The sequence below is a fragment of the Peromyscus californicus genome, unplaced genomic scaffold (assembly GCF_007827085.1).
Source record: "Peromyscus californicus insignis strain IS unplaced genomic scaffold, ASM782708v3 Scaffold_8__1_contigs__length_139910024, whole genome shotgun sequence".
Taxonomy (NCBI): Eukaryota; Metazoa; Chordata; class Mammalia; order Rodentia; family Cricetidae; genus Peromyscus; species Peromyscus californicus.
The window spans coordinates 85,556,240-85,571,877 of NW_026294606.1; the positions used below are offsets into that span (position 1 = coordinate 85,556,240).

General features: G+C 46.5%; 1 protein-coding gene across 8 annotated transcripts in view; it reads left to right on the forward strand.

Annotated features, from left to right (window-relative positions):
• The first annotated feature begins 73 nt into the window (after positions 1-73).
• Ttc13 (tetratricopeptide repeat domain 13) overlaps positions 74-15,638 on the forward strand; it is a 57,238-nt gene continuing 41,673 nt past the window's right edge. For 6 of the 8 annotated variants that reach the window (XM_052729222.1, XM_052729223.1, XM_052729224.1 and 3 more), the window contains exons 1-3: positions 74-333; positions 12,881-12,975; positions 13,992-14,067. In XM_052729222.1, the coding sequence (XP_052585182.1) occupies positions 108-333; positions 12,881-12,975; positions 13,992-14,067 (397 nt within the window). In that variant the 5' untranslated portion in view covers positions 74-107. The remainder of the gene's footprint in view (positions 334-12,880; positions 12,976-13,991; positions 14,068-15,638) is intronic. The other 2 variants (XM_052729226.1, XM_052729229.1) reach the window with 1 other exon arrangement.

Consider the following 15,638-nt stretch of genomic DNA (forward strand, 5'->3'; position numbering starts at 1 on the left):
AGGCTGAGAGGACGCGGACTACGACTCCCGGGGGGTACTGCGGCCACGCGCCGCGCCCACCTGCCCGCGGCGGGCAGAGCACAGCCGCGCCTGCGCCGTGCAGGAAGATGGCACCTGCCGGCCGCGGCTGCGGCTGCTGGGGCAGCTCGGGCGCCGGGGTGGTGCTGTCGCTGCTGCTGCTGCTGGGGGCGCTGGCTTGCGCGCGGGCCACCGAGTACTACTCTCCGCTGTCCTTGCTGAAGCAGGAGCTTCAGCACCGGCAGCATCAGGAGGCCCCGGCGGGCGGCGGCTGCCCGCAGTCGGGGGACTGGGCGGACCAGTACCCGGAGTGCGGTGAGTGGGCCGGGCTGCCCTCTCCATGCGGCCGCCCCTGCCCAGCGTGGAGGCACCTGGGTGGTGGAGAGAGCGGGGATGGGCTCAGGCGGGCGGTAGGGACGCGGACTCGCCTGGAGTGTGCCTGCTGGCGTGGGCCAGGAAGTCCGACTTCCTTTCTGCCTGCCCGGGTGGGTGTCTTGGGCTCATCCTCACCCCGGAATCCAACCCTGAGAGATGCAAGCCAGCTGGATCTGCGGGGTGACATCAGCACTGACCCGTGCCCCTCAGATGTTCTCCCAAGGGTAGAGCCTCAGGCCTGGATCCTGCGTGCTTTCCAGTCGTTCAGGCTCATTCATTGAAAGCAGATGCTGTAGACCTGTAGAATAAGTGATGGAAGACAACGCTGGGCAAAATACACATACTCTTTTTCCGTCTTCAGATGTACAGGGGGCATTTTTTACCCATCAGTACCCTCTTCACCATCCCTTCCCCTCTGTGGGTTATGCTACGACTTGCTTTGGCCTGGGTCTTCCAGACTTACTAGCAGCTGGCTTTTAAGACACCCCACTGATCAACGCCTTATGCCTGCCTGGACACTACCTAATTTCCTAGCTGAGATAAAATCCCAAGATGAGCCCAATCTGATTTTCTTTGAGCACCATCTGGCGTCTTGGATAAAGTCTCAGTTACTGAGGGTGACTTTTGTAACTTATTTTGTGGTCAGCTTTGGCTGCCGACAGCATGGCTAATGTGGACTTAGTGAGTCGAATGGCCATTGTAAATGTCACCTCCTGAATCCCTGAGTCTCAGCAAGGGAGTTACCTCTCTGTGAATTTAAATTGTCTGTAAATAGGAGACCCTGTTTATTTGAATGTGGGGTTTTATTTTCCTCATTTAGCTTTGTTAGTTTGGCGGATTAATTTACCATAAAAGCAGTAGACACCCTGTTGGATGGCAGCTCTTTATCTCAGAAAACCCAGGCACAATGAAAATGCTAGCTCCCGAGGAGGTCTCTGCTGTAGAAGGACAAAGGATACTGCTGCGGGCAGTAGTTGCTTTGCATTTTTTTGTTTTTGAGAAAGGGTCTCTGTAGCCCAGGCTGGCTTTGAACTTACATTTACCATGATTCTCTGCTTTATCCGCACAAGTACTGGGATTACAAGTGTGAGCTACCATGCTCGATTTTGCAGACAGGTTTTGTCTTAACTGCCAAGTGGTTGTAGGAAATGCCTCTTAATCTGTTTTTCCAAGCCCTGTACGGGAATTGGACCCTGTGAAGCCTTCCTCAGGCACCTGTCCTGGACAAATTCAGAACTGGCAACTAAGCATGTCATAGCCTGCTCCAATACCACCAGTGCAGTGGTCTACTCTTGATGATGCCCAAAGCTGATCAGGTCTCCCAAATCATACAGGTCTGACCTCACCACGAGGGCAGCTTCGATCTCACTTACTTGCCTGCCACATCAAACCAGACTCTAGACTCGGGGCAAAGAGCAACAAAGCTCTCTTTCAGAGTCGTTCTCAGGTGCAGGTTGCTGAAGTGATGCCTGCTTGGTTTTCAATCTGCAGCCTGTCTCATGCTTGTTCCCTTACTGCAGAGCCCCCAGTGGTGGGAGGTGCACATGGCTCCAGTGAGAGCCCATTAGCCTGGAGGTGTCTATCAGCAGTGGCTGGCCTGCCTGATTCCAGGGAATCCCTGAAGCCTTAAACCCACAAGCACACTATGTGTCTCTGCCCTGGGTTTACATGTTTCCCAGCCTGTAGTGATATTTTGGCCTCCAGTACATGTTTTATGTTTCTTACTGAAAACAATTCATGATGCTTCTGATCCTATTTTCCCATGAAAAAATATTAAAAAAAGGTTTACTTCTATTTATGTCTTTGTTGGGGGGTGGTAGGTATGGGTGGGTGCTCACAGAGGCCAGAAGAGGGCAGCAGACCACCTGAAGCTGGAGTTACAGGTTGTTGTGAGTGCTGGGAACCAAACATGGATCTTCTTAACCATCTTCAGCCCTGAGAAAATAATCAAAAGAGAAGAAATGATCTGGTATATTATTTGTTTTTGCTTTTTTTTTCCTGCTTTATTTTGTTTGATATTGGCATATACTAATTTAAGCTAGCCTGGCCTGGAACTCGACTTGTAGCTCAGACTGTCCTTGAGTTTGTGACAGTCCTCCTGCCTCAGCCTCCTGAGTGCTGAGAATAAAAGCATGTGCCATCAAACCTGAAAATTTTAGTCTTAAAATAAAAGTTAAAAAATTCTTATTCCTGTGGCCCTATTTTTAATTTAAAATTGTGGGAGAAAATACTGAACAAAGCCTTTTCCCAATTCTCTTCCCTATTCTTGACTAGAACCTGGATACATCTCCATCTGACTCCTTTGTTTTATGGATTTAGTAAATTAGAGTCTATATCAATTAAAACTTGCCCACTGAATAAAGAATACAGGTTTCCTGCTTTTCTACAAACCTACATTGTGTGTTATTCAAATGGAACATTGGTTAGTGCTAATGACCTCTGAGTTCTTTACAGACATTCGAAGCTACATTTTAGTAATCCAACACATGCATTTCTAATAATTTCCAAAATATCTTTTGGTTTCTCTTTCTTTGCAGTTATAGGAGCGATGAGCTAAGAGAGGCTTTTGGCTTTTTCTTTTTCTTTTTTTTTCCTTTGGAGATAGCATGTCATATATCCCAAGCTGGTTTCCAGCTCTCTGTATAGCAGAGTATGACTTTGAACTCCTCATCCTTCTGCCTTTGCTTCCCAAAATGCTAGGATTATAGGTATGTACCACTACACCTGGTGTTTTTGTTGTTGTTGTTTTGTTTTGTTTTGTTTTGTTTTAATGGTGGGGCTTTGTCCTGGCAAGCAGTTTACCAACTGAGCCACATCTTAGCAGATATGTAACGTTTTTAAGTGACAGACTTGGTTGTTCCTAAGTGACAGTCCTATACTTGATGTCTTCATGGTAGATTTCAGAGGGGACCTCCATCTGGTTGGTGACTTTAGCATAAGCCATGTTGAATAATGCACTGTGAATGATAGCTTATAGCCTTAAGCATGTTAAGTTTGTTGGGATAAATAATTCCAGAACTGAGCCATTGAGATAGCCCACTGAGTAAAGGTGCTTGCCACCAAGCAGGACTTGGGTTCAGCCTCAGGAACCACACAATGGAAGGAGAGAACTGACACCTGTAGTTGACCTCTGACCTCCACATGTACACATAGTGCACACTTACCCCTGTATATTAGCACGTATAATAAATGAGTGTTTTGAAAAATTTCAGCCTTAGCTGGGTGGTGGTGGTGCATGCCTTTAATCATAGCAGTTGAGAGGCAGAGGCAAGTGGATCTTTGTGAGTTCGAAGCTATCTTGGCCTACAGAGTGAGTTCCAGGACAGCCAAGGCTACACAGAGAAACCCTGTCTCAAAAAAACGGAAAAAAAATAAAGAACTTTTTCCCATAATTTTTCTGTGTCCCTCTATCTAAGTTGAGGGGCTGCTTGCCAGGAGAGTAAGAAGTAGCCACGAGCCCAACTCTGTAGTCCTGACAGACTCAGCAAGGCCTAGCTTGCCAATGTCGTGTGTCTTTCTTGGGTGGGACACTTTACAGGAACTTATCTTGTTCACTATGCCTAGGTGTGGCGAGAATCAATGGAAGGGAGCATGAAAAGAGAAGAGCTTCCTTTTTTTTGTTCTTAGAGGAAGTTGAGAACCAAGTTTTGTGCTGTGTGAACAGCTGTGCAAGTCCTTACTGCTGGTGTGCTGGGTGGGGCTGGGGGTGCTTCCTCAGAACTGAATGTTAGTGTATGGTTGTACCTGGTTTGGGGACATGTCATCGTAATAGACCTGTGTGGTGGCCCGCAGAGGCTCCCTAGTGTGCCTTACTCAAGGTCAGAAAGTCTGAGCTTGCTTTGTCCAACAGGGCTGCATAATGGAATGATTTGGTCAAGGGCGTGGTTACCAGGTGTTTTGAAGGGTCTACACTTGTTGATACTTTATACTTCGACCTTCAGAGGGGGAGATCTTTTGCTCCTCCCCTTGCTGATGTATAAAAAGCCCATCATGATTAAAGTCAAGGTGGCCGGCTGGGTGTTAACCAGGCCCTCCCGAAGCTATCTTGAGTCTCTTTCTCATTGGCTCCACCTATATTTCTGTCTAATACTTCCTCATTCCTCTCTTTTCCCTCCAAGAACCCTTTGACAGGCCAGAGCTAGTCTCCTACAGACCTGCATCTGTTGGCTTGGGTAAGGTGTTTCCTTACTATGTGTATAGGGACTGGCCACTGTGGTATTGCCCTGGGAACAGCATCCTTCAGAAAGTCCTTTGATTTAACTAGAAATGGCATTGATTACTTTGAGATGATTGGACCCTGTGAGAGTACCTATGGTCTTTGCAGACACATTTGCCTTTCAGATGTGTCTCATATATATATATATATATATATATATATATTTTTTTTTTTTTTTTTTTTTTTTTGAGAAAGGGTCTCACTATGTAAACCAGGCTGGCCTGGAATACAGAGATCCACCTGCCTCTTCCTCCCAAGTGCTGAGATTATAGGCATGCATCCATGCCCTGCTATAAATTATATTTCCTTTTAGGAAGTCCAGGAACATGGATGAGGGCTGATTTCACATCTGTGTGGGTAAAGGACACAGCCTGCTACACCTGCAGGTATTAAGACAAGTACAGGCACTTTAGAGCTTTCAGGGAAGCCCTCTGTCAGGTGTTTGGGCGAACCTGGGTGAATCTCCCTTGTAATATTCTACTGTGCCAGGCTCACCTTTGAGAGACAGGAAATTTTTACTAAAACTTGACATAGGCAAAAAATGCACCTGACACTGTGGAAACCTCGTGGTTTTATCAGTGGACCTCTTTGTGTGATCAAAAAGGACCCCAGTAATAGTTGATGAAGTTTTGATATGTGATGAGGCATCACATTTCGACGACTGCCTTGCGTGGCATCTGAATTAGGACCAGCATGGAGCAGTGGACTAAGATTGGCTGACATGTGCTCAGGTTCTTTCCTGGACCCTGGACCCTCTGTTGGCCTTTCTGTCTGGGCCCATCTTCTGCTCAGGACCTCCTGCACACATAAAGGCTGCTTGGCCCCTTGCAACTCTTAGTAGGCTGTCCAAGGGGCTCTACTCCCTGGATGAATCCATCTGTCACTGCCTGGAGCTGGTCCACAATTCTAGTCCAATTGATGTCTGACTGTGACTGGAATTATGGGAAAGTTGTTGACTTTTTAAAATGCATGTGGTTGGGCTGGAGAGATGGCTCAGCAGTTAAGAGAACTTGCTGTTAGAAGACTCAACTTCATTTCCCAGCACCCATGTTGGTGGCTCACAACTACCCGAGACTCCAACTCTAGGTGATTTGATACTCTTTTCTGCCCTTCATAGGCACCTATACATACGGGCACACTCACGTATTTACTTGAGACATAGAGTCTCACTGCGTAGCCTTGGCTGGCCTGGAACATAGATCATTCTGCTTCTGCCTCCTGAGTACCGGGGTTAAAGAAGTACACCCCCATACCTGGCAAAATTAAATCTTTTTTTAAGAAAGTTCACATGGCCAGGTGTGGCAGAACAAGTCTTAATTCCAATACTTGGGAGCCAGAGGCAGGAGATTCTGAGTTCCAGGCCAGCCAGGGCCACATAGACACTGTCTCAAAAGTAAAGAAAACAAAAATGCACACTGCTTTGAGCACCTGGTGCGTCCTTGGTCTCCTTTACAGCCAGGCCTGTGTCTGTCTGTCCTCTGCCACCTGTCCTGCTCTTGAATTGTACCCCCACCCCCATTTGCTTCTTCGTTCTGAGCAGCTGACTCTTCCCTTCAGGCTTCTGCTCCCTTTACATGTGATGCCCTTTATATGCCATGCAGTTGGTATTGACTTGGTCAGGTCACAGTCAAGCTTTCTTAAACATTCTGTCCCTTCAGAGAGGCTGAGTGGGTCCTCATTCTAATATACCCTTATCTAATCATGTGATTGCTTTGTCACTGGCAGTGGAAAGTCTCTACAGTGGCTTTGAGGTGGCTTTGTTTTGTGATCTTAAATACACTCATCTGGGAACAGAGGCTCTCAGAGTTATAATCTCACTTGGGAGGCAGGAAGATTTGCAATTCAAAAACAGCCTTTGCTTTATAGTAAGGTGCAGGCCAGCCTGGGCTATATCAGACTGTGTCTCAAAAACAAAAAACAAAAAACCCAAAACCAAACCAAACAAATAACAACAAAAAACCCTAAAAACCCCAAGCACCCCCCCCCCACACACACACATTCGTGAACATTGAAGTTACTTCCCATTCATGCCCTCATTATGCTGCATGTTTCATGTACCTAAGAGGAATGAGAATGAGAAGAAATATGATTTGTGAAGCATATGGAAGCTAAAACATACTATTTTGATCTCAAAGGAAATGAGAAAAATAGATGTTAATGAGGGATGGGTTTCTATTGATTCCCCAGGGTCCAAGGGGGCTTTCCTATGTCCGGCGTGGGATATTAGGGGAAAAAAAAATCTACGTACACTGTGTTCTTAATGTCTGTTAACTTTATTCCTTTAAGACAAAATTACCTCAATTCAACTATAGCTCCACCAGACATTCAAGCAGGAATAACTCTAGACATAACAAGCTCTATATCCCTCTACCTTATTTCTCTGGGAAGAAATCCTGTCTCCATAACTGCAGTTCCGTCCAGCTCCCCAGCTCATAGTCCAGCTAACGACTAAATTCCTATGCTTTCAGCCTCGTCTTCATCCTCTGTATCCTCTTTCTCCATCTCTGCTACTCTCTACTCCTGGCACTCAGAGAACTCTCCTCGAGATCTGCTTACCCTCTACGGAACCTCTGTCGTCCTCTTCTCTCTCGCCACGCTGTTCTGTCCCTGTCCACAGAAAATACCTGCCTTTTCTTTCCCTTGACACCTTGTTCCCTGCCTCCTCAGAAATGTTGTTTTACCTCTCACCTTGATATGTAAAAACCTCTTTGGGCCTCAGTCAATTGCTCTGGAGAACCATTAGGCCTCCTCAAGGCCAGGGGATGGTCTGAGCTTCATTAGCACAGGAAACAAAGCTCTGTATCTCCCGCCAGCCCAGCGTGTCTCCTAAACTCAGCAGGGCAGTTAGTAACTTAGTAGGTTCAGCAGGTCTGGGGAGCTGAACTCTTTACCAATTGGTCTGGGCACACACGGATTTCATAGCAGAAGACAGCTGAAATATTAAAGGCTGGGTAACACCAGATATTCATAATAAATGCTTTGCCTTTTGACAGACCCTTGGCCGGTCAAAGTTAAGCTTTAATACACAGCTGAATCTCTATGATACATTCTTGTGGCCCGCAAGAGGTTTCAACTCATGTACATAGATCCAGATGCAGAACTTTGAGCCCTTATATGGTGCCATAAGTAGAAAATTCTGTATTGTAAAGCTTGTTTCATATTCAGAGTCCTTGAAAACACTGCACAAAGTGACCTTTGGGCTATATGTGTATGGTGTGGGTGAAACATGGATTTTTTTTTTTTAAATGTGGGCCCTATCCCCTAGATAGCTCATACTTATTCATATACAGAATTTTTAAATCCTCAGTTACTGGACAGTGATGGCGCATACCTTTAATCCCAGCACTTGAGAGGCAGAGGCAGGTGGATCTCTGAGTTTAAGGCCAGCCTGGTCTTCAGAGCAAGTTCCAGGACAGCCAGGGCTACACAGAGAGACCCTGTCTCAAAAAACAACAAAATCCCCAGTCTGCAGCTGGAATGATGGCTTAGCAGTTAAGAGCACCTGTTGCTCTTGCAGAGGACCCAGGTTCAATTTTTAGCATCTATATCATGGCTCACGACCACTTCAGTTCCAAGGGAGTCAATGTCCTCATCTGATTTCTGAGGATAGGCAGACATGTGGTGCACATACACAAATTCAGGCAAAACATTCATACACATAAATCTTTAAAAAAAAAATCCTCAACCCAGAACACTTCCAGTCCAGTCATATCAAATAAGAGATGTACAGCGCAGTGGGTAAAGGCAGTTTCCACTAAATCTGATGACCTGAGTTAGGATCTTGGAACCCACATGCTGGAGAGAGTGGATCTTTTGATGTCCACATGTGGCGTGTTCACCCATAAATATGCACACCAATAAATGTAATAATTTTAAAATGACACTCAACCTGTGCTGATAACGACTGCTTTCTGTAAGCTGGGCTGTGATCTTAGCAGCTGTTGGTTGTGGCCCTTCCCATCCTAAAGAATGGGGCACAGAAGTAAGGCAACTGAGGGTCATGCCCAGCCTCGGACACTGTCAAGGTGCCTGAGCTCTGAGCCAGCATGACATTGCCTCCAAAGCAGTTAGATTAAAGTCAAGAAAAAAGTACAATGAAATTTAAGACCTGGTTCTCTGAAAACACTAACTACAGTAAGATATCCAGCAGCCTACCAAAGGGAAATGTGGAGAAACACTAGTTGGCTTTAGAGGCGGTTGATGCAATCTGCAAATCACTATAATAGCTTGGTGTGGCCTTAAGAGTAAGATGTAGACTGTGTTATCGAGGGGCAGTTGTTTAAGAAGGTAAATTCAGTCTCCCTGTCTGAGAATCTTGTTCTCTGCCTGTATTGGCTCTTTGTCTTAGTAAGCAAAGCTTCCCATTCCATCATGGTGGTCCTGCCTAATGATCCATCATAAGATCATATCCATACAGCATTCCCTGAGCGTGTACCACACTGCTACTGCTTCCCTTGGCCCTTGCCTATGCATCTGACATAAAAGCAGACTTAACCATTTCCCTCTGTCCGGACTTTCTGTTTTCCCTGGTGCCACTAGTGACTTCTTCCCTGTGGCACAGCCAGATGCTTGTCTTTCATTTCTGTAACGGAAAGGCTTTTCCCTTTTCCCTCTCCAGATTGGGCTCTTCATATCTGGCCACTGCCTGAGCTTCAAGATCACCTCAAACAAATAAAACCCCAACCTAGAACCAAATCTTCCTTCTGGGAGCACATGATAGCAAGAGCATTTGCCAGTCTCTCCCTGTGCCAGAAACCCCACCTGCTGTACACGGTGGCTTGCTTAATTCACTCAGCCCCTCCTAAAAAGCTAGTGAGGCCGGGCGGTGGTGCCGCACGCCTTTAATCCCAGCACTCGGGAGGCAGAGCCAGGCGGATCTCTGTGAGTTCGAGGCCAGCCTGGACTACCAAGTGAGTTCCAGGAAAGGCGCAAAGCTACACAGAGAAACCCTGTCTCGAAAAACCAAAAAAAAAAAAAAAAAGCTAGTGAGTAACAGCAGCAAACACAAAATTCACAGTAGTTCTTAGGCTATTCCAAATGCCTTAATGTTTTATACTTTCTTTATACTTCCTTCAATTAACAAGAATTAGTATTGTATTTTTTAAAAAAGTAACCATTTGGAGCTTAGACTTCATTTGTCTGTGTTATTACAGAAATGTCGAGTTTTTTGTTTTTGTTTTGTTTGTTGAGATACAGTCTTGCCACGTAGCCCAGGCTGACTTTGAACTTGTGGTAGTCCTCCTGCCTCAGCTTTCTGAGTGTTGGGATTACAGGCATTCGCCACCTCACCTGGCTTTTGTTGAATTGGAGTAATCTATAAGATTTCCCTGGAGCCAGGAAGGGTGCTTAGAAGCAGACTGTAATGGCTAAAGTGCATTATGAAGATGATGGGCAAATTGGTGATTTAGTCATCGGTGCTTGGACAGCAGGGCTAGCAGTTAGGAAAACAAACTGGAAGGTTTTCTGTGTTATATTGGAGTAGATTCAGGTGCCCCAAAATGAGCATGAAGCCGTATGTGGTGACAAACATCTGTAACTGGAGCACTCTGCGGGTAAAGCAGGAGGATTGAACGTTCCAGGGCAGTGTGAGCTAGTAAAGGCAATGCTAGTACTTTCCAAACTTCTCTTCCAGCTTGCCAAAGGGCAAGTGACTCGGCACATACGTTTGTTGGACTCTATCCTAGGTGGGTAAGTAAAGATGAGGGTCACGGCAGCTGTGCTTAGTGAAGAGGCAGGGATGGGACGTGTGAAGTGCTCATGGTGGGAGGCTGCTTCAAACGAGAATGCACATTACTGCAACTGGAGTCTGCAAGGCATCAGGATAGAAGCAGTGAGGTGGCATGGGGACTTTCCCTAGGCTCACTCCTTCCTTCCAAGCCTCTCTTTCCCTCCCTCCCTCCTCCCTCTCTCCCTCCCATCCTTCCTTTATTTTTGGCTTTTAAAGGCAGAGTCTCCTTATGTAGCTCTAGCTGGCCTGGAACTCCCAGAGTTCCTGCCTCTGACTCCCAAGTGCTGGGATTAATGGTGTACTTCACGCCTGGCTTTCCAATCTCCTATGTTTTAAAAAAGATTTTTCTTACGTTTGTTTGTTTGGTTAGTGTGGGGCGTTTACCCACCAACCCCACAGCTCCCCAGAGTTTTCTTGAGTGCGAGCAGCAGGAAATATTAGATAGAAGGATTTATTGCGGAGAATCTTGCGGAGATAAACAGATAGAAAATAAAGGACAGCCTCGAGAGGGCCTGGAACCTATTCCAAGGGGCCCCGACTGTCTCTGCCCCAGGGTTTTTATAGAGACGCCAAGGGGTGGAGCAAAAGACCTCCTCCCCCAGCACAGCCAAGTGCAGACCATCTCAGACACCTGCACTCAGGCCCGTGGTCCTAATCATCCTCTATGCGGACCTGCTGGGTAAAGCCACGAGGAACCCGAGAACGGGCTCCCACAGGTTAGTGCATGGTGGGGGGGTGCCTATGCCATAACACATTTATGGAAGTTAAAGGAAAACTTTGGGAATCGGTTCTTCTTCCACCATGTGGCTTCCAGGGATTGAACTCAGGTCACCAGGCCTGGTGGCAAGTGCCCTTGGTCCTAGAGCCCTGGCATCCTGCCTCCTATTGGTCAGCTCCAACACAGACTGCGGTCCGGTAGGGTCATCTGCTGCTGTCGTTGGTAGTGTCTGCCCTTTGTTCCTTTGGTTGTAGCTCTCGTGGCCCCAAGGTACTGCTCAGCAGCCTGTTCTTTGCCTCAGATGGTTCCTGGGGCAAAATTGGATGCTTCTTAATTACCATGGCGTCACAACACACTTTTTAAACAACTGACTGGGGTGAGGTTCTCATGATGGGAAAAAAACTGTCTTGGAGTAACTGGCAGTTGTACATTTCTCATGCTCTGCAACTACTTCAAACATTTCTGTCCCCACTGGGAGGTTCCTTACCCCATAGGCCAATGGTTCTCAACCTTCCTAATGCTGCAACCCTTTAATACAGCCCCTCATGTACTGGTGACCCCAACCATAAAATTGTTTCTGTTGCTACTTCATAACTGTAATTTTGCTACTATTATGAATCATAATGTAATTATCTGTTTTCCAATGGTCTTAGGCGACCCCTGCGAAAGGGTCATTCAACTCCCAAAGGGGTTGCAACTCACAGATTGAGACCCACCATCATAGGCCTTTCTGATCTACCTGCTTCTGATCTACTCAGCCCTGAGACACCATCACTTCCCATTCTGTTTCCATAGTTACCCATCTGGACATTTGTGAGTTGTACACTCTGTGATCTTTTGTGTCTTGCTTCTGTCACTGAGACTCATGTATGAGACATTTTTCCATGTTGTTCTGTGTATCAGTACTTCATTTTTGTGGTGGGTTAATCCATCATGTGTATCTGTCACAGTTTATCTGCTCATCTGCTATGAATACTTGAGCTGTTACCACCGTTTGTGAATCCTGCTTCCACAAACAAGTGTACAGTATTTGTTTGAGTTCCTGTGTTCAGTTCTTGATATAATCAGAGATGGAGTTGCTGGGCCATGTGTTGGTTCTATGTGCAACTTGAGGAATTACCAACACATTTTCTGCAGTGCTGAACCATTGTACAGCGCTTCCATCAGTGCCCAAAGTTTCCAATTTCTCCTAGCCATCTTGTGGGTTGGGAGGAGATCCTTATTGTGGTTCAAATTGCATTTCTCTAATTAGTGATGATGTCCTTTTCTTGTGCTCAGTAGCTTTTGTATATCTTTAGAAAGTTGCCCAGTCAAGGCCCTTTGCTTATTTCTAATCTGATTATCTTTTTCTCATTGAGTTGTAGGACATGTTTATATATTTGGGGCTCTGGACCCTTAGTGCTTATCTTCTAGTGTTAGGTCTCCTAGCTGGACTTTGTTCTTGTGTGTGTGGGTATGTGCATACATGTGAGCAGGTGTGTCTTAAGCCTAAGGCAGCTGCTGCCACACAGGGAGGTGTTTAATTCAGCTGCACCACGGCCATTGGCTGCATCTGGGTTGTAGACAGGTGTTGGCTCTGCCCATTGCTTCAGATAAGTCCTGACTTCCTCCTGACCCTCATCTCACATCAGGAAGCTCTGCTGTTGTTCGTGACGGTGGCAGGACACTTGTAACCTGCAGGATACCGTGCAGCTGGAGTGCAGGGAGCCTCTGAGCTTTCTTAACTTGCCTCTAGTTTGGTCTGGGGCATCTTAAGATTTCAGCGTATGCCAGAGCACCTAAGGCCTTTGAGATGAGTGAATGACACAGAATGTTTGCTTTGCAGAGTCGTCGTTTTTGAACTTCCATGAGTCAGACTGCGAACTGAGAGGCTCAGCACCCTGTGACTCCCTGCTTTCTCTCAACACTGAAAAGATTCTGGTATGTGTCCTGCCACTCTGCACTTGCTGAACACTGGCCAGGTTCCCACCTGTGGACTTTGTACTGCAAGTTCCTCTGTAACCGAGGTTTGACCAAGAGTCAGAATGTGAAGCATTCCTGTGATTCTGAGATTGCCTCCTAAGGTGGTACCCTCTGTCCTGTGTGTGTTTGGATCTGAGCTAGCTTGCTCTTGACTTTATAGGTAAGCAGAGCACTGCGGTTTATGACAAGAAAGTCTTGTAACCACATTGTACACAGTGGTCAGTTCATTGTGGCTGGCAGTGTGGCTCATTGGTCACACTGCATTACATCAGCTGTTGGGGTATGTGTGCCAGTGGGCTCTACTGTGTATCAAGGAAAGACACGCTTAGGTTTGGAGCTGTCACCTGATTCCCGTCCTCTAGATTTGCCCAGGTGTTGGATCTTTAGTCCTTTCTGATTTAGGGTTTCCTGCATATATGCCTACGAGTTTGAATTGTGTCTGTGGCAACTTTCTGTCCACACATGATCTCTGTGTCTGCCTAGGGCCAGCCTGGCCACACTAGATGGCAGTGTGCATTACTTGATAGGGAAATATTTAGTCATATGTCTTGTTTCTTGGTCAGATTCTTTTAGGTCTTTATGTCCAACATGTAGCTGTGGATTCTGGAATAGTTGTATGCTTTACCTCGTATTCTGTGTTTAGGCCACCCTGGAGAACTGGTGACTAAAATGTGATCTTCTCAACATAATTAAAAGCACTAAAGAGCCTGTGCAAACTTGAAGGGGCCTCAGAGTAGCCAACAGGGCTAACCCCATGAAATAGAGAAGATGCTTCCTCTTGAAAACAGAAGTGGCTGATGATAAGGGAACCAAAGCATTCACCTACAAACCGTATTCTCAAAACTCAGCAGACAGTGGCACTTATGTTCCTGCTTCCATAGAGCTCAGACAGCTCCAGCATCTTAAAATACAGGCTTTCATGCAGGGCTTCCATCATTTGTCAGAAGCTGAAACATATCTCTGTTTGTTTTCAGAGCCAGGCCAAGTCTATTGCAGAACAGAAGAGATTCCCGTTTGCTACTGACAATGACAGCACCAATGAAGAGTTAGGTGAGAATCCAGTCTGGGAGCGCTCGAAATATCTGCCCAGAGCTGTGGTTGGATGGAGAGCAGGAAGCCAGGTGGGAGGAGAGCTAGAAGACTGGCCTTGCCACTCAAGCCAGATAGGGTTGCCCTGGCCTTCCTGAGATCTGTGTGCTGTGCATGACCAAAGGTTTGGGTGGGGCCTAGGGATGTATTTCAACTGATGGAGTGCTTGCCTAGTGTTCAGGAGGCCCTGAGTTCAGTCCCCAGCACAGCAGAAGCTAGGTGTGGTGTAATTGCAGCACTTGGGAGGTAGAAGAATGAGGATCAGAAGTTTACAGTATCCTTGACTAATTAGTGAGTTTGAGGTCAACCTGGGATACAGGAGACCCTGGCTCAAACAAAGGAAAGGCAGGCAGAAAGGAAGGAAGGGAGGGAGGGAGGGAGGAAGGAAGGAAGGAAGGAAGAAAAGGCTTTTGCACAGTGCTTGGTAAGGACCATTCCAGCCCTGGGTTTCTATGGAAATTAATAGTTAATAAGGTTCAGCTGCTCTGATACTGGGCTAGAAGAGTCACGTGCCATCATCATCATGAGCAACGGGAATGGAAGAGACTCCCAGAGTAGCATCCTAGGTGTGGTGACATAACCAGGCCTGCATTTATCTCCCACAGAAGGCAGATCACAGTTAGTGGGGCCAACATGGGTGTGGAACAACCACATTCACTCAGGTCTTCATGGTTTGGCCATTCTGGCATGCTTTAAAACAGGTGGGGTTTACCAGCCTCTAATGTGTGTTGGGGTGCTCCCCATTGCCTAGTGGGCACACATGTGGAAAGTGGACCCATAATGAGCGTAGAGCCAGGCAGAGCAGATCTTCTCCAGTTTCTACAAATGGCTAGCTGCAGGAAGTACCCAAGGACTTGTTCTTTTGACTGACAAGTGACCATTTCATCCTAATTTTGGCCATCCATTCTTCATGGTAAAGTCTTTTATTCTGCTTTGTCACTGCAGGACACTGCCACCATTTGGAAAGTGCCCCCTTTTGTGCTGTTCTTTGGGGTGACTTTAAGAACTAATTGTCCTTTAAGGCATCAATCAGACTGATCTTTGTGAAATGATTGGCATGTGTTTAGTTGAATGTTCATTTAGTAAATGGTACTAAAGCCCTAGTATGGAGGCTGGAGAGATGGCTCAGCTAAGAGCACGGTCTGCTTTTCCAGAAGACATAGGTTCTATTCCCAGCACCCACATGGCACCCCATAACTGTCTGTAACTCCAGTTCTGGGGTGTCTGACACCCTCTTCTGGCCTCTGTGAGCACCAGGCATGTGTGTGGTGCACTGTCATACATTCAGTCAAGAGAGTCATACACATAAAATAAAAATAAATAGGGGGGGAAAAGCCCTGGTGTGAGCCTGCCTTACTTATTCTTAGGAACAATCCAGGAAGCCCTGGAGTAGCGTGGGGCCTGAGCTGAGTTAGGCTCTTCTGTGTGACGGAGATTTTTCTTAGAAAAGAGCCTGTCAACAAAGGCTGTGTCCAGAGGTGAGTTGCTGGCTGTAGAGATCTCTGCTGGAATTGTAGCTATCCCAGGTTTTC